Source organism: Henckelia pumila, chromosome 2 (assembly GCF_033568475.1).
Source record: "Henckelia pumila isolate YLH828 chromosome 2, ASM3356847v2, whole genome shotgun sequence".
Classification (NCBI taxonomy): Eukaryota; Viridiplantae; Streptophyta; class Magnoliopsida; order Lamiales; family Gesneriaceae; genus Henckelia; species Henckelia pumila.
In genome coordinates this window covers 68737990-68764170 of record NC_133121.1, presented here as the reverse complement: position 1 = coordinate 68764170, position 26181 = coordinate 68737990, and the positions used below count along the sequence as shown (strand labels likewise).

The 26181-nt window shown below is 36.5% G+C and overlaps 1 protein-coding gene and 1 non-coding gene across 2 annotated transcripts in view; both read right to left on the bottom strand.

Moving 5' to 3' along the window:
- Window positions 1-8819: 8819 nt before the first annotated feature.
- On the bottom strand, window positions 8820-8970 carry LOC140885649 (U4 spliceosomal RNA). The gene has a single exon (XR_012151069.1). It is a non-coding gene; the product is annotated as a U4 spliceosomal RNA (small nuclear RNA).
- A 14-nt stretch (window positions 8971-8984) lies between these two features.
- Window positions 8985-26181, bottom strand: part of LOC140885440 (cytochrome P450 76T24-like) — a 40836-nt gene continuing 23639 nt past the window's right edge. The window contains exon 2 of the mRNA XM_073292398.1: window positions 8985-9640. Within this exon, the coding sequence (XP_073148499.1) occupies window positions 9032-9640 (609 nt within the window). The 3' untranslated portion in view covers window positions 8985-9031. The remainder of the gene's footprint in view (window positions 9641-26181) is intronic.

Below are 26181 nucleotides of genomic sequence, written 5' to 3'. Positions count from 1 at the left end.
CCTCGATCAGATCGAAGTGTTTTAATACTTTTTCCTAATTGTTTCTCTACTTCAGATCTGAATTCTTTAGATTTTTCAAATGCTTCAGACTTGTTTTTCATCAAATACACATACCCATACCTCGAGTAGTCATCAGTAAAGGTAATGAAGTATGATTGCCCATATTTAGTGCTAACACTTAGCGGGCCACATATATCCGTGTGGATCAAATCCAAAAGGTCATGTCCACGTTCCACATTCCCTTTAAAGGGAGTTTTGGTCATTTTTCCTTTTAGACAAGATTCACAAGTAGGTAGAGAGTTTATATTTGACAACTCAAACATTGCCTCTCCCACTAGTTTGTGCATTCTTCTTTGGAAAATATGACCTAGTCTAGCGTGCCATATGTGTACAGGATTTTGACCATCTTGTTTTCTTTTGTTTGTTGTTGTTATTGTTTGGACATTGTTTAATGGAATATCCTTTAATTTTAAGTTGTAGAGATCGTTTTGTAATTCTCCAGTTCCAATCAAACATTCATTCTTGTAAATATTGCAAACTCCTTTAGCAAAAATACAAGAATAATCATCTCTATCACGCATAGAAATAGAAATAATGTTTTTAATCAAATCAGGAACATATAAAACGTCTCTCAAAAGTAACTTAAAATCATTGTCTAATATTAAAGTAATATCTCCTATGGCTTTGGCAGCAACCCTTGCTTCATTTCCATGTCTTAGAAAAGTCTCTCCTTCTCTAAGTCTCTTGCTTTTTGCCATCACCTGCAAATCATTGCATAGATGAGAACCACTTCCGGTATCCAATACCCAAGAAGAAGAATTGACTGAGATATTAACTTCAATATAAAACATACCATGGCCAGAACGTTTCTGGGCTAGATATTCAGTGCAGTTACGCCTCCAATGTCCAGGCTTGTTGCAGTGGAAACAAACTTGTTCTTTATTTTTGGGCTTTGCGGGCCCTTGAGAAGGCTTCTTGTATGGCTTTTTATTGGGCTTGTTCCTTTTTGGCGGGGCAGAACGCTTCTTCCCCTTGCTTTGGGCTCCCTTTTTCATCCCGGACGACGAGCCCACAAACAGAACATGCTATTCTTTCTTGATTTGGCTTCATAAGTAGTAAGAATATTGACCAACTCTCAAGGGTGGCCTCTAGCTTGTTCATATTGAAATTTACCACAAATCCATCGAATGAGGAAGGGAGTGACAGCAAGAGAATGTCAGTCAAGAGCTCAGCAGGCATAACCACGTCGAGTCCCACCAATTTCTCAATGAGCCCAATCATCCTAACACCATGCTCATGGACCGAGGCCCCTTCTCGCAAGCGTGTAGTCATGAGTTCCTTAATAGTAGCATGTCTCTCAAATCGAGTTTGTACACCATACATGTACTGACCCTGACCCAGATCACCTACTAAACAGAACTTAGGCATGCAATTAACTTAATTAAATAAAAATCAGAATTCAACTGCGAAAACCATAACATTTATACAATCCCAAGAAAAGGAATCTGTAAATATCCAAAATAATATACAACCAAATCGAATAGTTGTATAAACCCAAAACAACAGAATAAAAACCTAAACGAAGCTCCAGCTGATCAACCACTGCCTAGCCCCTCTTGGATCCACCCGTCTCGTCCAATCGCAAACCTGCCCCATAGAATAGGGTGTCGAGAAACACAGAGTACGAGACGTGAGAATAAAACGCTCAGCACGAGAGTATGAGTATACATGCATGCAAAGTGAACTCCCTATAAACTCGAGGTCAAGGATCAGATAACAGAGACAGACCGGGCCCTGGTATGTAGCACGCTATGCCGTCGCTTCAGGAGGTGGCTCCCATACCAAAATACCAGTGGATATGCCGGACCCAAATCGATGGAAGTCCAACCACTAACCGGATAGGGTAAAACCCTACTATAGATATCTCGAACGAGATAGCTCAATATGCAAATGTATGCAGCATAAATCAATGACATATAAATCATGCAGTCACATAATATATGCATACTCAGTCAGGATATCTCAAACAGTACTTTCGTACCTCAAATACTAGGCAAGTTCTATCAGCCCTAGGTCCACGCCTACAATCCGCGCTACACTGCCAAATGATACTACTATCATTATAGTGCTCTAAAAGCCTTAACTAAGCTAAAGCATACTCCTAAATATTTTTAGGAAGCAAAAGCTATACCTTCGTCCTTCTTTAGCCCTTTGCTGTCGATTGCCTCAAAACTAGGCCACAGCTCCGCTATGACGCCTGGATCGCTATGCCACTTCCGGATTCTCGATGGGACGCCTAGAATTCCCTAGATCTGAGTTAGAAGGCTAAGGAATCGAGAGAGAAGAGATGAAAGGTGTGCTCAAATGTGAGCCTCGGCACCCCTATTTATAGACCACGAACGGAACGTCCGTTCCTCAACGTTGCGTCCGTTCTGCCTGACGAATCATTGCTTCCGATGGTGCCAATGTCACATCAATTACGTAAGCAGTGACGCATTTCTGATGGCACAAACGTTGCATCCGTTCCTAGAACGTTGCTTTCGTTCTACCTGACCCTCCGGACCATTTCTGATCATTCTGAGTCTAATCCTGGGCTCCGTTAATCCATTAGAAGTCTCCTTAATCATGTTTATTGGATTAAATAACAGTTAATCACTAAAACTGGGTTCGGGCTACTACAATACAACTCTTTCAGATGATAGTGAACGTCAGCAGCATTCGCAACATCCTCGTACCGCCTTTGCAGTTCATTTGACATAGAAGCAAGGATGTAGCTTTTAGCTTGAAGATCGTGGTTCCACCATTTATCAAGCTTGGCTAGCTCAGTCTCACTGATGTTAGCAGCTGCCTCCTTTGGGGGCTTCTTTTCAAGAACATACGCGATCCTCTCCGAATTCAAAATAATCTTTAAATTCCTTAGACAATCATTATAGTTATGTCCGGTTAACTTGTTTTGATCAAGAATGATAGAAAGTGGATTCGTGTCGACATTTTGAGCATGCTGAAAATGAAAAAACAGATAACAGTTACTAATTATTTTAAAATAATTTGTAGATATAAAATATGGACTTTTATTTTATAAATTTTCCTCCCACTATTTTTACATTTTCACCACCCTCTGGTGAAAAACGAGAATTCGCATTTTCTTAGTGAGCACGTAGAGTCCAATCTAGACAATCATGATCCCGAATAATATCAGCAAATCATAATTTCTAAAAGGTAGAGTCCAATTGCATCCCCATGCAACCTCCACGTGTTTTGCCTCACTTTTGATAAGAACCCAATAATATGACGTCGTTTATCTTCGAGTGTCAAGCCGACCCATCAATATTGAATTGTAGTAGACGGTTGCCATGAGTTCCCTCAATAATATGAGCCGAAGTCATGGGAGTTCCACCCAATTCACATCATCTCTGTCAATGGAAGTCATAGCTTTCCGGCGTCCAAACCTCCCCAATAATATGAGCCAAGCACTGACCGCGGGTAGCGTTCATCATGCAACCACCGTTGATGGAAGGCAAGAATAAATTAAACTCTTTTAATTTTTACTTTTGTGGCTTGATATAAATTTTGAATCTCATTCAAAATGAGGGATTTTAATTTTGAAATTGTCTCATCATTTTATTTTAAAAATCGTGTGTCATGATTTTGTATGTTTTCCAGATTCATGCAACTATATTATCTAATAATATACATACATGCATATTACTATATATCACATATATCATAATATGATAATTAAATAAACAAGGATGATCGATTACCAATACTATTTGATCCATGTGAGCCAAACATGGATCCAAGTCCAAATCCTAGGTAAATGTAGGGATGCAAATGCAACTTATTACATGAGCTTCCAATATTTTACATGTCTTCATCTTTTTCATTTGGCCCACCATCTTCCAATCTTGATCTCTCACTAATTCTAATAATTACATTTGAATAGTCATGACACATAAAGGATACATCTCATGGGATGGGAACGGGCCATAAACCAAGCCCACTTTTATTCAAAATAAAAGAAATAATAAAAAACAGTAAAATATCCTAACATACACCTAGCATATTGGTCACGGCTCTCGATCATCCTTCATGAAAATATCAAATATTATAAAAAACCAACAAATCATGTATCTTGTAATTTTATTACTAACCGCCACAATTATTAAATGAATTAATAAATTAAATAAACTCCTTTATTTAATTTCCAATTAATTCAATAATAATTAATTTCTTGTAAAACTTCTTTTACTATAAATAATTAAAATCACATTCTAATTATTTATTTCATAAGAAAATATTTATAATTTTACCAAAATTAATTTTAGGATAAATAAGTCAAATTTTCACAAAATTTTCAATTTAACCCAATTTAATTCAAAAATTATAAAAATCTCTTTGGACCCAAACTTCTCATCCGAGCCCATAATCGAGACTGCCCAAAACACTTTTGGACAGCCCAATCTCATTCCAGGGCGTGCCCGAACAGTTTAGGCAGTCGTGAACAATAAAAGAGTTACTGTTCACGGGTACTGTACACGCGTGAACAGTAACTCGGTTACTTTTTTTTTTTTTTTGGGGAGGAGTAACTCGGTTACTGTTCACCGTGAACAGTAAATTTTTTTTTTTTTAATATCGGAAAAAATATTTTTAAGGTGATGCAATTTTGTGAATTTTATTATGCGGTTAGAAATAAAAAAACTCAACATGAAATTAACCATACGATATTAAGAACATGACTCTGATAGCACTGTTGAAGTACCGTATTCTCGTGTCCAAGATGCAGCAGAAGTTTAAAATTTTTCGTCTTGACATTCAAAACATTCTTGGACACTCGTATAGTTTAATTGACATTCATAGGATGTTTACGAAATTATACCTAGTGAATATTTTACTTGGCACCAACTATCCCGGGATTAGCGAATATAGCTCTTGTTGTAATTTCCTACCAAGAATCAACTTGAGTCTCTCCTTCTGCAATCTCCGAATCATGTCCACGACCAGTTTGCCTATTCCTCTTCTAACTCGCACTAGATAAAAAGAAGAAATTTGCGTTGAGATTAAATGAATAAGGAGTGACGACTCAAATCCCTGTCCGATATCCTTAGAACAATGAGAATGCAATTTCGAAAATTGCATGAAGGAAGTCTGGCAATTAGTTTCGAGAATTGAAGGCTTCTAATTAATATCTCTCTATATATTAATATATATATATATATATATATATATATATATATATATATGTATATCTTAATTATACATGTAAACATAATTAAACAAATTTAATTACTAAATATATAATAAATATTTCGAAAAATATCATTCCCTTTCGTGAATGATATTCTCAACAAATTTAATTACTAAATATATAATAAATATTTCGAAAAATATCATTCCCTTTCGTGAATGATATTCTCAATACATATATATATATATATTTTTTCCTTGTGTGCAAATTATATATTATGGTATCAATATTATTTCCTTGTATAAATTAATACTATTTATTAATACAACTTAATTGGATTTATTAATCTAGTCTAACTAGAATATTATTAATTTATTAAAGTCCACTACTTTAATAATTTATCATGATGAGCTTGTACTCCTACTAGCTTATGATTCATGCACCCATCGTATTAATATTATCATAATCCCGATCGATGATCCAATATCACCGATGTGACGATTTGAACTTAATCGTTATTATGATGCACACTTTAAATTTTTGAAACCAATAAAGCATAAATAAGACAGCTGCTAATTTTGGAACACTTCCACTCAAATTAAGCAGGCGCACTCCCTTAACTGTTTTTAGCAGTTGTGCTCTCAAAAAATTCTATAAGCCATTATAAATTCATTTATAAGCTTATCATTTGATCCAATCAAATTTGTTTATTATCTCAAAGGGAATAGGAAAACTAGTGCTTGTGTGACCCTCAATGGTACAGGGATACAACTAGCCGTGGATTCACAACTCTTTGTGATTCAGAACATTGTCCTTTATACGAGCTTACCCTTATTAGCCTCATTCTATGCATCAACTCCTTGATCATAAGAATGTCATAATTCATTTCTGATTGGACCCATCGAATCATGGTAAGAGCGTCTAGTAGCATCGCCCCATGATTCCCTAGGTATCACTGATAGTGCCTTCAAGAACCAGTCGATTATGGTTATCGTACAATACGGTCCCTTCATCTCATATATCCCGATCGAATCTGCAACCATTGGTTCATCGAGGGTTGCATGTGAAGTTCGATAACGATGTGATACATCTAAAAGAATACATAGTGGCATCACATTTGCAACTAGGAAACCACTTTACCCTAATGTACATTTCATACTCTGGCTAGAGATTTCATGCACTACTATCTCATAAGATCATATAGGATATCCACACCCATAGGTGAGCGGTGAATTCCCGACTACAATGCACTGGCTCCTACATGTATCGTAACTGTACCCAATCTCGCCACCCGATGACCCTCTTGGACTCGGTAAACGAGTCAAAACACAATCCTAGCATTTAGAGCCTCAGTGTTGTCTTGGATCGTAAGGACTAATGGTGTACAACCATAACTACGGATTTATCCACTCGATGAATAATAACCACTTGGGAAATTCGAGGGAGGGTAGTTCAGTGAACTCATCGTATGAGCACCAATCTGTATGATTGAACATCTCTATGTCCATACCAATGAAACGTGGTACACAACATCACAGATTCTAGTCTCGAGCTCGAGCGATCCTTATCTTTATTTTGGACGGCTCAATCGACTAGGAACTTAATTTAGAATATACAGTAATTGAAATATGTGTTTCATGATTGTCATCACATGCACAACCTCATATTTATTTACTATATTATATTCAAGGTCTTTATCTATGCAGCTTGCATGTGTTTGCAGATAAAGTAAATGTCAAAATTGAATAAAAGAGTAATTATATTAAAATAAAGATTGTTTATTACACGTGAGTCAATAAAATCTCTAAGCAACAGTTGGCTTACAGGGCATCTACTCTAACAAGTCACTACATGTAATTTTTATGACCGACACATGAAAAAGTTGCATCTAAATCATGTGTTGCTTTTTTTTTTCATTCATTAATCATTCTTGAACTTTTTCTTTGATGACTTTATCATGCAAGTATTTTAAATTAAGCCTTACATCACTCTGATGATGGAGTTAGTTGACTTGCAAGTGGTGCAATTGGACAAAAGGAAAATTGGGCAAAGTCAAGGTACATTTCAAATTTGCGTTATTGTTAGTGAGCTACTTTTTGGGAATTTTTGGATCATGATGCAAAATAGTTCTATTTCTAGCATTGCGATGATTATTTGGATTATTGTGATGAATATGGAGTGATGAATTTTTTTTTTTTTTTTTTCTATTTATGATTCTGATTTTCGGGGCTTTTATGAATTTTTGTTTGGTTTCCAACGGTGTGGAGGAGCTGATAGCATATTGCAGGAGTAGTAAAGTAATCGTGAAAGGTGAGAAAGCAGATCCATTGAAGGTTCTTGTGTAGCTTATTTCTCCAATTCCAATGCCTGAAGAAGTCAAGAAAATCTGAACAATTTAAAAAGAGTTGGTCAAAATTGAAGAGAAAAAAAGAATTTTCGTGATTTATTTTTCGTTTTCAGAAAATCATATAATAAACAAATAGATTTTATAGTAATATATATATATATATATATGTAATATACAATTTTTGTTTCTTCTTGGTACAACCGCCTGTGATTACAATAGTGTTAAGAGTTTACATGCTTTGTGAAGCTTGTGCCCAAAAAATCAGAAAGCAGATTTAGAAAATTAGGGGTATGATTTTTTCGTTATCTTTCTCAGCTTTGTTTGCAAGATGAAAATTTTTTTTTCTCTTTTTTTCATTCTCTAAATTTGAGTTGAGGTTTAGCTCATTCCAGCTTTTTTTTTTTTTTCATCAACTCATAGGATTTAGGAGTTTTTAATTGAAATTTAAATGAACCATTTTTTGATTTGTGGGATCTATCTTAATATCCTGATTATTTATGTAGTGGAAAGTCAACACCCATTATTAATATTTACTTAAGCTTATAAGCTGTTTTAGAGCTTTTTAGCTCTCAAATTTTGTTTGGCAAAAATTTTTAAAAACAGCTTATAAGCTGTCAAAATAAGCTGTTTGACAGTTTATAAGCTATTTTTAAAAAATTAAGGGAGATGTATTTTTTTCAAAAAGATCTTATTTCATGAAGTTCTAAGAAACAATGAACGGTTGCTCTATCTAATTCCACCAAAGCAAAATATTGTTCAGTTGCTACAACCACTATAGAACGAATTTGAATATGTTCACTTTTCACTTAACTTGGCATTCACATTCCTCATACACCGATAATTTATTGTGACATCGTTGGAGCAACTCAACTTTGTGTAAGTCATGTTTTTCACTCTCACATTAAACATGTTGCACTATACTATTATTTCATTCGAGAACGAGTTCAAGCTGGTGTTGTTCGTGTGTGTGGACACAACCACTATCTCAATGTCGCTTTGCCGACATTAATTCTGGACTCTCCTCACGGATGAATCCGTTATTGTTAAACTCTCTCCCATTTTCTTACATATATAAATATATATTCCAACTAAAAATGAATTATATATTTTTTTAAAAAAAAAAGATCACACCATGCTTCCTAAACAAAATGAATCAAAGATAATCTATCAAGACTATATGTCTCATTGTTTATGTAGACAATATACAAAGGCAAAACTAAGTACTTACAAAGTAAAAATTTAGTAATACATGCGGCACATGATGTAAATATTTATTATAAAAACACATGCAAATGTGTGTTAGAGGCTTGTATATATAAACCAAGCTACTATGTAATTAATTTATTATAAAACACACAATAATTGTTTTCAACCAGCAATAGACGCGCCTCGGTTAGAACCTCACTAGCTGCGTCATTGCCCCAAGCGCAAAGATAAAAAACACACAATAATTAAAGTGAGTATGGTATGTATATAGATAAAACTAAGCATTATACTCATGACAACCGGATAGGAATGGCTTGGAGAGGCAGTGCCTTATGCAAAGAGAAAGCAAACTTGTCATTCATGTCCAGTTCTTGAGGCTTCTTTTCCCCTTGGAGTTTCCAATTGAAGTTGTGTATCATGTTCGCAACAACGAGATGCACCGTTCGATTAGCCAACGGCAATCCAGGGCAAATTCTCCGGCCCGAGCCGAAAGGAATTAGCTCAAAATCATGGCCCTTAAAATCTATTTTACCGTCCAAAAATCTTTCGGGCTCGAACCTTTCAGGATTATGCCATATTCTAGGATCTCTTCCAATAGCCCATACATTCACCATCACGTTTGCATTCTTAGGTATTAAGTATCCACACATTTCTAAATCGACCTCAGCTTTGTGAGGTATCAGTAGAGGGCCGACGGGGTGAAGCCTGATCGACTCTTTGACGACGGCATTCAAGTAGGGAAGGCGCGATATATCTGATTCCTGGACTTGTTTGTCGCTGCCAATCAAGGTCTGAAGCTCATTTCTTGCTTTAGCCATTTTCTCTGGGTTGCGAATGAGTTCTGCCATTATCCATTCAACTGTTATTGCGGTTGCTTCAGTTCCTGCAAGTATCAAATCCTGAAATACAGTGTGAAATATTAGAGATCATACCATTTAAAACAGTAATCAACCAACTACTTTTGGTTTACCTCATGACTAATTTTATTCCACCGTTCTTTAATTGCATATTTGCGCAGTCTATTTTACATTTCATAACACAAAATCGACAATAATATCCTTCATTTATTACTCATTTTAAAATATTTCAAATAGCATTTCTTATTTAACGAATTTTTATCTCACTTATAATTTTTAAAAAAAATTCACATATATATATAACTTTTAAATTCATCGCATTTCTTATTTTTTTTAATTAAAAAATGAATTTGAACATGTTAGATCACTTATTTATGTGATAAAAAGTAATATTCATTGTAATAGAATAGCTGTCTTTAACTGTAATAACAGGTACTCGACCTTCCATCTTAACTGGACTCAAATAGCTAAAGCTATCAACCGGATGCAGTCTTTCACAATGCCTTACCCGGTCAAGAATATTGCCTTACCCAGACAAAAAATTCTACTTTTCCGGTCATACTATAGATAACTCACCTCGATCGATTATAATATTACAAATTTTTGAATAACGATCGTTAGATATCTTCATTCATGATTCATGTACTTCAAAATAATTCAGATACTTTATCAGAGAAATCGGTTGAAAATCAATGCACAACCATCAAGAATCAAGAAATCAGATAGTTACCAGAAATGCACAAGCCAAGGGTATGTGTAGAAGCTATCAATGGCCCTTGTTTTCCTTATTTGGAAGCCGTCCAAATCGCGCATTAAATAGAGTGTACTATCTACCAAGGAAGACGAAGACAACAAAACTCTTGCATTTATGAGGTCTACAGTGGAACGTTGAACGGACTTATTCAAGAGACGCTATAAATGGAGAATGTACCAAGCAAAAGAACACAAGAATTGATCTATTTTATCCAAGAATTCTCGCTTACAAGCTTGTATTCTTAGTAATTTTGAGCACTAAAGAAAGACACATTATCGAATTCTTAATCAACCCTCGCTTACAAGAATTATATCCGATCATTCAAGGATCACTCAGGGTTTCTCAATCTCAATCGGCTGCTTCAGATACAAAAAGACTTCATAGAAGAGTTTGTCTGTTTGGATCAAAAGATTCAAACATCCTTGGTATTACTTTATTGTTGAGTTCATAAGATTTGAGGTCTTATCTTTGTGTTAACTAGGAGTTCAGATTTATTCAGTGCATAAGTCCTAAAGTTATAGTGAGTTGTATACAATAGTTGTATAAACCAAATTCTTCTAGTACATTCCTTCCTAAGTGGATGAAGGGAAAACCTAGAAGGATTTTGCCTTCGAACATCCATATATCTTGTGTTTTTTATTATTGAATTTAGTTATCTGTTGATTGTATTATTGTGTTGAGTATAAAAAAACTCACTGAAAATTTTCAAACTATTTCCTAACTACTTGTTCGATCATTTTCAAGCGTTGAGATATTTGGTGTAGTTTGACTAACACCTACTTGACCGACCGCAAGTTTTGGTCATTTTCAGAAAAATATTTTAAGAAGTGTGTATTCAACCCCTACTACACATACAACCGATCCCAAAAAGTGGTATCATAGAGGATTTTATCTCGACCTCTGACATTTTTATACTCAAACATGAATTCTTACAAAAAGATCCTTATGTTTTTTGAGGAAGAATATTATGATTGGAAAATACGTATGCAGACACATCTTTCTGCCCAAGACGATGACATGTGGTATGTAATCAAAGATGGTCCCATGAATATTCTTAAAGCTAACATTGTCGTTGCTATAACCAGCGGTGAATCTCAGATGGTGGGAAAGCACCGGTCGGAGTGAACTACTGAGGACAAAAATAAATCAAATCTATACAACGTGGCCAAGGAAATACTCTATAAGAACTTGGACAAGACCTTGTTTAACAAAATTAAGATCTGCACCATAGCCAAAATATCTGGGAAAAACTCACCCAATTGTGCGAGGGAAATGACCATACAAATGAAAACAATCTTATTGTAGTCATCCAGAAATTCGATAGTGCCCAAATGAATCCAGGGGAAACCATGGCTGAATTCGACGAACAATTTAGTAGTATCATCTGTGAACTTATTACTCTTGGTAAAACCTATGCTATTCGAGAAATTTCTATGAAGGTTATGATATCTTTGCTCAGGGAATGGGATATCAAAACAATGGCCATTAGATAATCAAAATATCTAAGAAAACTGGAGTTGTATGACCTGTTTGTTAATATCAAGTCCTATGAGTTTGAATTGAGCATTCAAATATAATAAGAGCCCTCAACCTCCCAGCCACCCAAGGCACTCATCGCGACCGTCCCATGTCAACCGGTCGAAGAATCCTCAAGCCTCAAGCTGCTGAACAATTGAGCAATGAGACTATGTCACTATTTGTTAAGAGGTTTGGTAAATTTATGCGTAAAAATAAATCAAAATTTAACAGAACATATAACAAAAATGACCATATAGGTGATGGTCCTGCGTATTTTAAATGTGGCAAGGAAGTCCATTTTATTACATATTGCAACTAGCCAAAAAACAATGACAAGAAACTGGTCGAGAAGAAATGGTCGAAGGATGAGAAAAGATCCTTCAAGAAGAAAAGAGATCAATAAGTACTTGTTGCTGAGGATAGCAATAGCAAATTGGTAGAATCGGACTCCGAGTCAACAATCTTAGAAAGCTCCTCTAGTGACTGCAAAGAGGGGAAAGTGCAATGCTTGATGGCCAACTCAGAACAAGATGAGGAAGAAGTAATGAGGTATTTGACTTTGGTTTCTCAGAATTTGCACTAGATGAGCGAGTCACCGCACTTTACGAAATGACTAAAGAGTACCAGAAACTCTCAAAGTCATTCGAGGATGTGAAGGCAAAGAAAGTAAGCCTGATAGATAAGTCAAGTGAATCAAGCTGCATGCAGCAAAATGAACTTAATAATCTTATGGTGAAACTAAGTCTGCTAGTCACTGAGAATGACAAAATGAGAAGAATATTCCAAGCTACTATGAATGAGAATAAAAAGTTTCTTAAAACAATCAACACTTGGAACCAGTCTTCCTTTTCATTGAGTAAGATGCATGAGAATCAAAAGAAAGCAAGTGAAAATTCAGGTTTAGGCTTTGATTCACATGATTGCATCTCTACTAAGACAAGTACTCCATCGAATCTCGACAAGAAAAATATTAGTACAATAAAATTTGTCTGGTCCAGTACGATATATGAACATGATAGACAAGAGATCAATGCAATTCAGAAAGTTTTTTATGAAAATAAGGATAAGAATAGAGGATTGGGTTACGTGGATCCTCAGGACTCCGAACCTGAAAAGACCTGGCTTAGGGCAAGACCACATGACAATGGAAAGAGGAACCAGTCCTGTCTCAACCAGTCTAGGAGTAAGCCTTTTCAATCCGGCCAAGGAGCTCAAAAGGTGAAACCAAGATAGTACTTTAATTGCAGGCATATTCAAGAATGATACATACTGAATACCAAATATCAAAGGCCTAAAAAACACATGGTTGGATCTCGAGAACATGTTAGCACACACAGGGTCCCTCGATCGCATAAGTTTCTGGACACACGGGTATGCCCGTAAGGGTAATTCAAGTATGGGTCCCAAAAGGGCTAGTCCAATCTGGACCCAACAAGATATGGGTACAAAAATTCATTTGCTTTTATTACATGTACACAAGTCCAAACCGGTCGAGAAGTCCACATGGTATCTGGATAGCGGTTGTTGACTTCACATGACTAGAAACAAATAACTTTTGACTGAGATAGTTGAAAGCAAAGGACCAAGAATCACTTTCGGTGAAAGCTCCAAAGTTAAAACCGTGGGTAGGGGTAAGATTAACCACGGTAATGTTATCATTAAATATGTCTTACTAGTTGAAAATATGTGCTACATCATGATTAATGTTAGTCAACTTTGTGATAATGGTTACATTGTTGAATTTCAGCAACACACATGCACTGTTAAATCTAGTAAATGTGATGTTATGTTTAATTATTAAGAGAAAAAAAACACTTATAAGATAAATTGGCAAGATGATCAAATTCCTCCCCCACATGTTTTGTTGCTCAGAGTGATAACCATTGGTTATGGCATAAACGATGTAAGAGTGGGTGCCCAGTGAGCCAACTGTGTGGCTATGAGCTTTGATGACTCTTTGTATAAACAATCTTTTGTTTAATATTATTTACACTTTTATGGCAATGACTTTATATTACTTCATATTGTTATATTGTGATATACTATTGTTGTTTTGATAAAGACCTTGAATATACCATAGTGTATGTAAGATGTGGTAGAACATGGAGATGTCTATCATGAAATACATCTTATAGTCACTGTATATTCTAAACTGTTCCTAGTCGATTGAGCCGTCCGATAATAAGGATAAGGATCGCTCGAGTTTGAGACTAGCATTTGCGATGCGGAGTACCACGTTTCATTGGTAGGGAACATAGAGATGTTCGAAGCATGCAAATGGATATTCATAGGATGAATAATCGAACTACCCTATCCGGACTTTCCAAGTGGTTATCACTTATCGAGTGGATAAAGTCCGCGGTTTTGGTTGTACACCATTAGTCCTTACGACTTGAAACATCATGGAGACTCTATATGCTAGTGCTGTGCTTTGACTCGTTTACCGACTCTATGGGGGTCATCAGGTGTCGAGATTGGGTACAGTTACGACACATATAGGAGTCGATGCATTGTTGTCAAGGATTCACCACATACTTGCGAGTGTGGATATCCTATGCGATCTGAGGAGATATTAGTGTGACGAATCTCTGGCCAGAGTACTTGATGTGATTTAAGAAATGGTTTCTTAGTAGCACATGCGATGTCACTAATTTGATCTTCAAGATGTATTGCATAGTTATCGAATCTTGAGCGACTCTCGATATACCAATGGTTGTTGATTCGATCGGGATATATGGATGAAGGGACCGTACTGTACGCTAACCAAAATCTACTGGTTCTTGTAGGCACTATCAGTGATACCTAGGGAATCATGGGGCGATGTTGCTAGGCGCTTTACCATGATTCGTTGGGCAAGTCGGAAAGTGTTGTTCCGAGTCACAAGGAGTTGTGAGCCCACGGCTAGCTGTATCCCTGAACCATTGAGGGTCACACAGTGTAATGGAGTTTTAATCCCCGTTGAGATAGTTAAATTTAAAGAGTTAAATTTAATGAACTAAGGAGTTGGACTTCTTAAATAAGAGTAAGGGAGTAGGATTTCCTAAAATGACATAGGGATGGACATTTTTGGAAACCACTGAATTCGGATTCAGGAAAATTTATCTTGACTTTAAAATGTGCAGAAATGGTTTCTGTGCACATTGGTAAAATCGGTTTATCAATCGGAGTCACGATGAATTTTATATTAATTTCTGAACATGCGGGCTTTGCTTGTCGGGCCCTGACTTATGACTAATGGGCCCTAAGGTGTTAGTGGCCTGCATTATAAATAAGTTATTGCAGTACAGAAATTACACACAACAGGTCATAATTTTTGAGAGCAAAAATCGAAAACCCTAGTTTCTCTCAAAGATTGTTTCGGCCGAACCCTCCCCATACTCTGCCCGAGATTTTCCGGTCTGTGATTTTGAATCGCAGTAAGGAATAACGAATCAGATTCGTTTATTCTCTTCGCAGAAAAACTTCTGATAGATTTTCTAGTGCAATCTATCAGAGGGATTAAACCTCTGTTCGTGGACCTGATTGAAGGAGTTCATCGGTTCCAGGGAGAGACAACAAGAGCAGATAAAATCTGTTGGTGTCCAGTAATCTCGTTGCGAGATTGAAGGTAAAATTTAATTAATTGTTATTTGAATTTTACACACACAATAATTTAATCGTTAAACGGTTGATACCCACACCATGGAATTGTTCCATGATAAAATTTTTAAACTTCCGCTGCACCGGGTATCAATCGTGATTGATCTGAGAGCCGCGTTTTCCAACAAACGATTGAACCATTTGAATTTCAAATATATTGCAAACTTTAGTAAACATGATTTGGTGACCGGACTGACCAAGGGATATTTGTCAAAAACAAAATTTTCTCCACATGCTAGCTAGGCAAGAAGGTGAGATCAAATATAAAAAATAGAGGATGTACTTCCTCTTCCAAATGCTTGGATTTACTTCATATGGATATTTTTGGTCCTATACTAGTGAATATAATATCGAGAATGAGATATACCCTAGTAATAGTGGATGATTACTCTCATTATACATGGGTAATTTTTCTATCTTTCCAAGATCAAAAAGTATCTCACCTGATCATAATTTTAAAACTTTTGCAAAATGAGAAATCCTATATGATAGATAGGATAAGGAGTGAAAGGTGTACTGAATTTACAATAAAAAACCTTAGATCCTATCTAGATGACTAGGGAATCGAACATGAGTTCTCTAGGTATCCTCAACAAAAGGGTGTTCCTGAAAGAAGGAATCGAACTTTGAAAGAAGCCGCTAGAACAATGATTGCTGATTCTAATACTTCTCAATGACTTTGGGAAAAAGCAGTCAATATAGCTTGTTACACTTAAAAGAGAACTATGATTAACAAGAGACATAACAAAACTCCTTATGAGATCTAGAATGGCATGAAACCAGACATTTCTTACTTCAAAATCTTTGGTTGCAAGTATTTTATCCATAACAATGGGAAATATCACTTATTTGCCTTCGATGATAAAGCTGGTGAAGGAATGTTTATTGGCTATTCATTGGTCAGTCAATCTTATAGAGTCTTTAAGAATAAGTCCCTAACTGTTCATGTTGTTTTTGATGAATCTGTTATATGTGCATCGCAAGAACAAGTGAACGTAGCTGACTTAAGTCATAGATTGGAGAATACAAATATCATATATGAAAGTGCCAGTGATATTGAGATCAAGAGACACTCCGAGGAACCTCCCTTCAATAAAGTAAATCTTATCAGGCGAGATCCATTGAAACCAGTCAAGGAGAATGTTGTCCCGAGAGATGAAGGTGTCATCATTCCTGATGCAGAAGCTCAAACTCAAAAAGATCCAGATCTTTATGGACCTTGTCTCTAGTCGAATAAGATTTATCTACCTGATCTGGTGGTATATAAACATACTACTCCTCTTAGAACTAGGAGACAAACACTTGATGTGTTCTTACATGCAGAATTTATCTCACAGCTACAACCTATAAGATTGATGAAGCATTAGAAGATGTCAGCTGGATAGAAGCTATGAAAGAAGAACTCAACCAGTTTAAGCTCCAAAAAGTTTGGCATTTAGTAGCTCGCCCGAAAGATAAAACATTATAGGGACTAGATGGGTGTTTAGAAACATGGCTGGATGGGAATGGAACAATGGTGAGAAACAAAGCTCGGCTGGTGGCTCAAGGATATCACCAAGAAGAAGGAATTGTTTTTGAAGAGCCATTTGCACCAGTTGCAAAACTTGAAGTCATCCAAATCTTTCTTGCATATGCTGCTTTCAAAGACTTTAAAGTTTATCAAATGGATGTGAAGACAACATTTCTCAATGGCTTGCTGCAAGAAGAATTTTATGTTTAACAACCTCTAGGTTTTGTCAATCCAACTCATCCTAGTTATGTTTTCAAACTAAATAAAGTTTTATATGGCTTAAAGCAAGCACCTCTTGCATGATATGATACTCTTTTGACATTTTTACTCGACCATGATTTTGTACTATGAATCGTCAATAAGACCTTGTTCAAATTCACAAAAAGGGATCATATTTTGCCTGTGCAAATATATGTTGATGATATCATTTTTGGGTCAATTAACCCCAAATTATGTGAGAAATTCTCTAAGATAATTCAGGAAAAGTTTGAAATGAGTATGATGGGAGATCTAAATTTCTTCCTTGTACTATAATCAAGGAACTCAAAAAGGGGATTTTCATTAACCATTCCAAGTATACCAATGAGCTCATCAAGAAATTTGGCATGGAGAACTGCTCTACAGCAACAACCCCCATGAGTGCATCACTTAATCTTGATAAAGATGAAGTGGGAACACCATTCGAGGCAACAATGTATAGTGGTATTATAGGATTTTTGTTATATTTAACTGCTAGTCGATCAGACATCGTGTTTGCAGCTTGCCTATGTGCTAGATTGCAAGTTGTACCCAAATGATCCAACTATACTACAGCTAAAAGTACTCTTAAATACCTTAAGGACACTATTAATTTTGGTCTTTGGTATCCAAAAGGCTCAAGTTTTAACCTCATTGGATAATCAGATGCATATTATGCAAGTTGCAAGATAGACATGAAAATTATCAATGGATCATGTTGATTTCTCGGGGACATATTGATCTCTTGGTTTAGCAAGAAGCAGACCTCCATAGCTACATCAATCGCTGAATCAGAATACATTGCATGTGGAATTTGTTGTGCTCAAATAATGTGAATTCAACAACTCTTCAGAGATTATGGGATCCGGTGTCGAGTGAAGCTCCTATCTTCCGTGACAACACAATTGATATTATTATTACTTACAATCCCTTGATGTATTAAAGAACAAATCATATCGATATTATACATCGCTTCATAAGGGATCATGTCATAAAGAAGGAAATCAAGTTGGAATGCATATCGACCGATCAACAAGCAGCAGAAATCTTCACCAAATCTCTACCAGATGCTAAGTTTTCTGAATTTCGAAATATTCTTGGTTTGGTATAATTTTCATAATGCTTGTTCTTAGGGGTAATTATTTCTTCCATAATGAAGAAACCATTGTGTCAGGTGAGATAATACAATTGTCGCCCGGTACATAGAGTCACTATCCAACCGGTCGAGTGACTCTGTTGGACCCTTAGATTTGGTGATTACAAATTGAACTGCCAAGTTTTTTAAAATAGGTAAAAGATCTTGAACTGCTCAAAATAATCTTCAAACTACCTGAATTGCTCAAAATAATCTTCGAAATGCCTGAACTACTCAAATGACTATTTGGACTGCTCAAAGCTTAAAGGATTTTCCTCTGCTCAAGAAGACTCTTCGTTATATTTGAAGATTTCCAAGAGAGAATTTATTGACTATATTAAATAGCCGCAAGTATTAATTCTCGTCCTTCTTGGATCTCGTCTCATATTTATGAAGACATTTAAAGACTCTCAAAACTATAACAAGATAGTTCAGAGAGAAAATCTAAGTCATCAAGAAGAACATTACAAAAAAAATGACTATATATATTAGAGAGAAAGTTTCAGAAAAGAGTTAGTGAATAAATACAAAAAGAACACAAGAAATCTATCTCTCGAAAAACTTTGAATTTACATATCTCACTTGCTCACCAAGCCCACGTATACAAGCCAATCATCAGATCATCTCAAAGGATTATCAAGGGCATAGGACAACTCTCAACTGCTAATTCATAGAAGTGTTGAAATAAGAGTTGCTCAACAGATTGAATCTACGGATTCATTAAAACCCCAATTTGTTTCATTCGTTGCTGATAAGACTTTTTGTCTTATTTTGTGTGGTGTACTAGGAGTTTATATCTAGGAAAAGGATAAGTCATATGATTGAAGTGGGTTGTATACAAATGAGTGTATAAACCAAAGTCTTCTAGTGAATTTCTTTCTAAATGAAAGAAGGGGAGACGTAGAAGCAGTTTGCTTCGAACTTCCATAAAATATTGTTTCATTTACTTCATCTGCACAAGTTATTTTCATCATATATATATATATATATATCACAAAGGAACTTGGACTGTTTATCCGCACAATTCTAGTTGTCCAAACTGCTTTTGAGTATAACGAAAATAGTCTTGATAATTAACATTATTAAGACTTCTTGCGAGAATTTTTGGAAAATATTTTGAAATATTTTAAATGTGTATTCCCCCCCCCCCCCCCTCTCTACACACATATTCGATCCTAACAGACGCTATGTAAAGGCTTGACTTTATCCACCCGCTGACATAGGTCACCTTCATTAATATAGTTAATCATGATTAGAGGGAAAATCGTTTAAATGATTCATTAATTACCTGCAAAATTTTTGTTTATATTTAAATCAGGTGATTAATTTCATTAAGCATGCGGTTATTTAATAACCGGCTGGGCGCTCTTTTCCAAAATTTTCCAATTAAAACCACAACCGTACATACGCGCATCTGGTTGTGCTTATCCCGCCGAATCATATATAGTCATCTCTTTGATTTTGTTCTTTTTACGCTCTCATATTTACTCTCAAGCTTTCTGCATATTCTCTTCTTTCAAACCTTTGGTTCTTTCACCTGTTTGTTCAATCGTTCTCAGAACTCACCATGAATCACGACCATCTTCACCAAGATAGAAGCATCAGGATCGAAGAAGTTTTTGGCCCATGGTTCTGTATTAAATCTGCACATGGTCAAGCAATTCTTTGCTTCTACTCATCCGAATCATGGCAAGGTGTGATTCACCATCAATGGAACAACTACACCTTTGATCAAAAGTACTTTGCAAAAACCTTCGAGTTGCCTGCAATAGGTTTGACAAAATTTTCTGATCTTACAGATGGGAATGCTAGAAAATGGGCTACTGAGTTCATTTTGGATGGACATCCACTCAATATTTCAGGTCACAAGATTAACTTGAAGATTTACTTTCGCCTGTTGGCTAACATTGTGGCCAAAAATCATCTAGCCTGGTCAGGCTCGTATGAGAGGATTACATAGGAGAAATTCAAATATATGGCTGCTATTTATTCTACAATCTTGGTGAACTGGTCAAATATTTTGTATGGGACACTGTGTGAGATGACCCGTGGAAAGGGTCAGTCAGAAGGCTATGCACTACAAATTTTCCATATCTTAGGTTTTCTTGGAGTTAATTTTAGTGTTACCATGCATCTATACTAAGTGGATCAATGCTGCTAACATCCATAAGTTTCTGAAAGCCAATGATGCCTCTACTGAGATCTCACAGATCTCAATCTTGATCTTGAAACTGAGAAAGAAGTTCAAGACACCAAGAAGGCAACAAACAAGGAACTGATTAAGAGAAAAACGGTGTACCACTCTGACTCTGAAGAGGGACTATATAATGCTCCTCTTTACCAAGTTTTTCGCTCTCCCTCACCTGCCAATGAGAAAGTCCAAAAGACTAAGGATGCAAAAAAAGTACAAGGTGGCAGAACCCAAGAAAAAGAAACTGCAACCACTCTCTGAGGTTTCTCAACAGGCATAACAAACACCGGTCAATTGGAACCTGTTGTTTCTTCTGCATATCAATCGGAGAAAGTCTCTCAACCACCACTGATTGAGAAGAAATCCACTGCTCCCTCTATTCCAACTATTACCATCACTCGACCGGCAAGTGGTATGGTTATCAAAGAAGGTATTGCGCCCTCATTTACTGCCATGGTTCCTGATTTGGACCCTAAGGATAACGGGAAGGGAAAGATGGTTCCTCCCTCAAGCTTCTCTCTGCAGAAGAACTTGAGATCAACCTCACCCTATCTCAAGTACTAAGAGCTGTAAACCTGAGGCTTAGGGAGTTCGATCAATGGGTTCTCTACCAAATAGAGAGCCATTTCTATCAAATTATGAATGAAAAATATCTGGGAAAGATCGCCAAAAATGAGAACAATATGTTCTTATGCACTGATATAGATGACAATGAAGTTGCTTTAGGCAGGCGCACTTTGGTAGATTACCAGCTATGTGAAACCCTTTAAGGCTCATCATATTCAAGCGCAGTGAGAAATTTTACAAGACAAGTCAAACAACTTCACATGAATTCGATGTGCTTCAATGATTGGAGCACGGTGCCAACATAGCTGCTCAATAGGTGAATGAAATAATAGTGGCTTTTGAAATGGACAAATATCCCACAGACGGGTATATGGATATTTATTTCAAGAAGCTCATTCCAAGTTTGAATCCATGGGGACAGTTGAAGAAGGTGAAGAAGAGGAACCGACCTTTAATAAGGATGAAGCCATCTTCTTAGGCCTTAAAGACGACGATGGTTCTTCAGAAAATTTTGAAGAATAGACTAAAGAAGCTCATGTCAAGGAACCAGTCGCAATACCTCTAGTAACTTGCAACCCATTTTAGAAGATTAAATGGAAAAGCATGATTAAGGGATCATTATCCAAATTAACCAAGTGTTTAATTGAGTCAAAATTCAGATAATAATATTTAAGAACCACCGAAGAGTTCGGAAGGTCCAAAATCTTGTTCGGAAGCACCAAAGTGACCATTGTTGAGTTCGGAAGCTAAGGGAGATCAGTGTTAGGCCATACACTATATGAGGTGTCAACCACACATGGGCACTTGGGAGTTCAGAAGATCCGAACTAGGGATTGTAATGTCCGAACTCAGGCTCCTACTTAAGTGTCAAGATGCACAAGACACGTTGTTACATGAATAAGATCGGAACGTCCGAAGAGTAGGATCTTCTGATCAAAGAAAATTGGAATGTGGAATGCCTGCACACTTCGGAAGGTCTGAACTATGCCAATAAATAGGCCATCCGAGATTAAGAAATCTTGCAAATTCACAAATCTTTCCTCTCTAACTTGGTGTTCTTTGGACATTTCCATGAATCTGATCGACGGTCGGGCAACAGCGAGGTACTTTTGGAGTAGTAGCGGGGCCGTGCCCAATTGTTGGGGCATTTGACATCGAAGGACTAACGACGGACGTAGGTATAGTCCGAGATCCCTATTAGAATTTGGGAATATCTACTAGCTTAGTTAAGACTTTAGATCATTTTTAGTGATATGATAAATATTGGCTTGTGTAATGTCCCAAAATTAGCTTAATCGAGATTTTAAGAGATTAAGGCTGATAATCGGAGATTAGGAAATTTGTGGATTTAATTGGTATTTGATTAGGGACCGAATTGAAATTTTTGAAGAATTCGGGGACCAAAGTGAAATTTTCCCAATTTGACTTATTCTTTGATATTTAAAGGAGTGAGAGGCCTGTAGGTGGCAAGCTTTCTTCTTCCTCTTCTTCTCCATCACGCCTAAACGCCATTAACCCCCCTTTGAGATTTTTGATTTCACTTTGTGCTCGATCCGTCCGTTAGAATTTCAATCTGAAGGTATATTCGCGATCACGGCTGCAAGAGCTCCGTTCTACATTAAGTTTTCTTACGTTTCAACATGTCTCGATTTTGAGGGGTTGTTAGAATTTGATGATTTTCGGATATGTTTTTCTTGAGCTAGCATAGATCGTATATTTGAAATAGGATCGGAAAAATAACTTTGTTCGGATTTGTTATGAATTTTTAGGCTTAATTCGATAATTTGGGTTTTGAGAATTGTTGGAATTGGATTTAATTTGATGGACTCTTGTTTTTGTGAGTTTTTGGAATTGTTATATTGATGTTTGTATTTCCGGTTAGTCGAATATATAGCCGTTATGCCGTCGGTTTGAGATTTTCAGAAATTGGAGAGTTTGATTAAATTTCGGATTTGATTTGGGGTTGATTGGTTGTTATTGAGTTCTTTTTATCTCCGTACAGATTGGACTGAAGAAGATTGAGTTCAGAGTTCACAGAATTAGAAGCGTCGAAGAGTTGATTGAGAATTGGTAATGATTTGACTTTAATCGTTGAATTACGATTATATGGATTCTGATTAGAATTCTTGTTCTTGTAGCTTGTCCAGATTGAAGCTTCATCGAATCAAAGAAAAGGTAATAGATGACATCGAATTGAAAAGGGACGAATACTCAAGTTTAGAGTGAATCTCGAGTCCCTAAATCACATACATGCACGATTACTTGTTTTGTTTGATTTCATGCATTAGTTGAATTATTTGAATGTGTTTAGATTTTTCATATGCATTTATCTTGAGCCAAATTACTTGATTACACATCGAATTAGACGTTTAGGGGACTATAAGCGAGAACATGGGATGCTGACGTCTCCCAAAGTCTGAATTCTCCTTATAGATTCTCCAAAGGAGGAGCGAGATATGCCGCATTCATCTTGATCGGGAGAGTCGGTGAGTTGTGGTGATATCTTAGCCTCGGGATCCCAAATCTAAGTAACAAAATTCCCTTTGATTGTCCGATTTTAGACAATCTCGAACCCTGGAGACATGCATTGCATTTTATTGCATTTCGAATTGAGTTGTTGATATACTACTTGAGTTTCTTGTCTCGTTGCTATGTATATCAGGATTCGATATATTACGTGGATTACTTGTTATGTCTCTTTTACTGGGAATGTTATTCTAACCGGATTATCCGACTGTTGTCTTGTCTTTGTATGTGTGCTTGGCAACATGTGGGGCATGTTCAAGTCAGATTCAACATGACTAGATCGAGTTGGGAATGCTAGAAGTGAGGACTTGGTTTAGAAGTCGAACTTTGTATTCGAACTCGTTGTACTCATTTTATTTTTATTTGTAGAACTTAGAATTGATGCATGTTCTACTAGTTCGATTATTGTACAACCTTAGAACTATACTGTACTCTTTTGATACGAGTTGTATGGGATTATGCATGTTGAATTATGTATATTTGAGTTAGAATGGAGTTGTGCGTTCTGCTACCTGTCTTTTATTTTGCTGGTGTAGCAGGGCACGGACCCCGTGCCACATCCGTGTGGGGGTCCGTGTACCTTCGCATTTTGGATTGGTTCGATAATTGTTCATGCACGGACCCGTGCATTGGTCCGTGCATGGGTCCGGATGGGTTCGGTCCGAGGTTGGAAAATCTTGTCTTTGAAAATCTAAGCACGGACCCGGGCATGGAGGGTGCACGGAGTCCGTGCCCAAAATAGAGAGTTGGGTTTTTAGTGCATTTTTGGTGCACGAACCTATGCATGGAGGTGTGTATGGGGTTCGTGTATTTTGTGGCCTTCGAACCCTTGGCTATAGATTAATGCACGGACCCAGGCACGGAGGGTGCATGGGGTCCGTGCATGCCTTTAAAAAAAAATATTTCTTACCTTTTTTCCGGACTCTCTGTGGATTATTTAAATGATTTATTTTGATTAGATGATTAAAATCAAGGTGCTCACATTAAGTGGTATCAGAGTGATAAGTTCTTGGACTGTATTATAAGTGAGCGGGGTAGATCGAGTCTGCTTGATTTAATTCTTCTCGCATGTGATTGAATTCTTTATTGATTATTTGAATTTAATGCTAGCATGCTTTATTATTTGGAAATTATTTGAATTATTTGAATTACACGATTTTGTGATTTAAATTACGAAGCAAGACTATTTTTTTAATAATAAAGCATGTTATATTAGAAATGCGGATTTGAATATTCCTGAGATGGAATGAAATTTTTTGAATAGAGATTATGGACACAAAATTAATGAAATTGAGATATTTGTGTCCTGGTTTGATTGAATATGAGATATGTTTCCTCGATGAATATTGAACTGGAAACATTCAGCAGCAAACCCTAATTGAATAGAATTGTACTGCCACTGAATTGATGGATGTCACTCCGACATCGATGGAATCGTTACTGATGAGGTTTCAGTCTTTTAACCCACCTACTATGAAGAGTACTAAAAATGCCGTTGGATGTGAAGGCTGGTTAGAGGAAATCGATCAGTTATTTGATTCTTTGGGATACACTGATGACCGTCGAATCCGGTTAGTGATGTATCAACTACAAGGTATTGCAAAAAGTTGGTGGATTTTGAAAAAGAAAGCATTGGAGAATCAAGGTAAGATCATCTCTTGGAGTCTATTTAAATCCAAATTTCTTCAACAGATTCCGTTTCATTATTCGATCGGATATAGAGGGAGTAACTTTAGAGATCATCTGATAGGAGTCGTTTTTGTGTGTTATTTTGCTTTGTTTTGCGTTTGTTTTGCATTCGTTTTGTTTACGTTGTGTCTGTTTTTTTTTCATTCTTGTTTCGTTTTTTTTTTTTTTGTTTTTTTTGTCACTCCTCTGGTTTATTTATTTATATGCCAGGGATTCACCATGAAATGCTGATACTCGGTGAGAAGGCGATGCACAATGGAGGCCGTGAGGAGAGCATAAGAAGAAAGTCACATTTCTGGAAAAAGCAAGGCGTGCGCGGGCTGTTATTTTCTACCGCGCGGGCGCAGTCACGGTTGAGAAAGACAGTAGCTTGATTAAAGCGAGGCGCACGGGCGGTCATTTTCTACCGCGCGGGCGCGGTCACGATTTTTGGAAACAGTAGGTGGCAGAGTTTCGAGGCGCCTGCGCGGTAATTTTCTACCGCTCGGGCGCGACGCGCAGATTTAAGTTATTTATTTATTTTTAGAGTTTATTTGGGGAAGGATTGTGTGATAATATAAATACAATTATTTAATTAGTTTTGAGGGTTACTTTTTGACGCACATCAGAGGGCTACCGGCGGCTGAACGCTTGAAGAATTCTATTCTCCGTTGGGAGTTTTTCTTTTCTTCCTTTTCTGAATTGTTATGATTAAACCCTTTTTGAAGATTGAATTTTTGTAATGAATTTCAGTATCTAAGTATTTATTTTGTTGGAATCGAGGGGATCCTAACCCCGAAACACTTTAGTGTGATTGAATCATTGGACGTATTGAGAT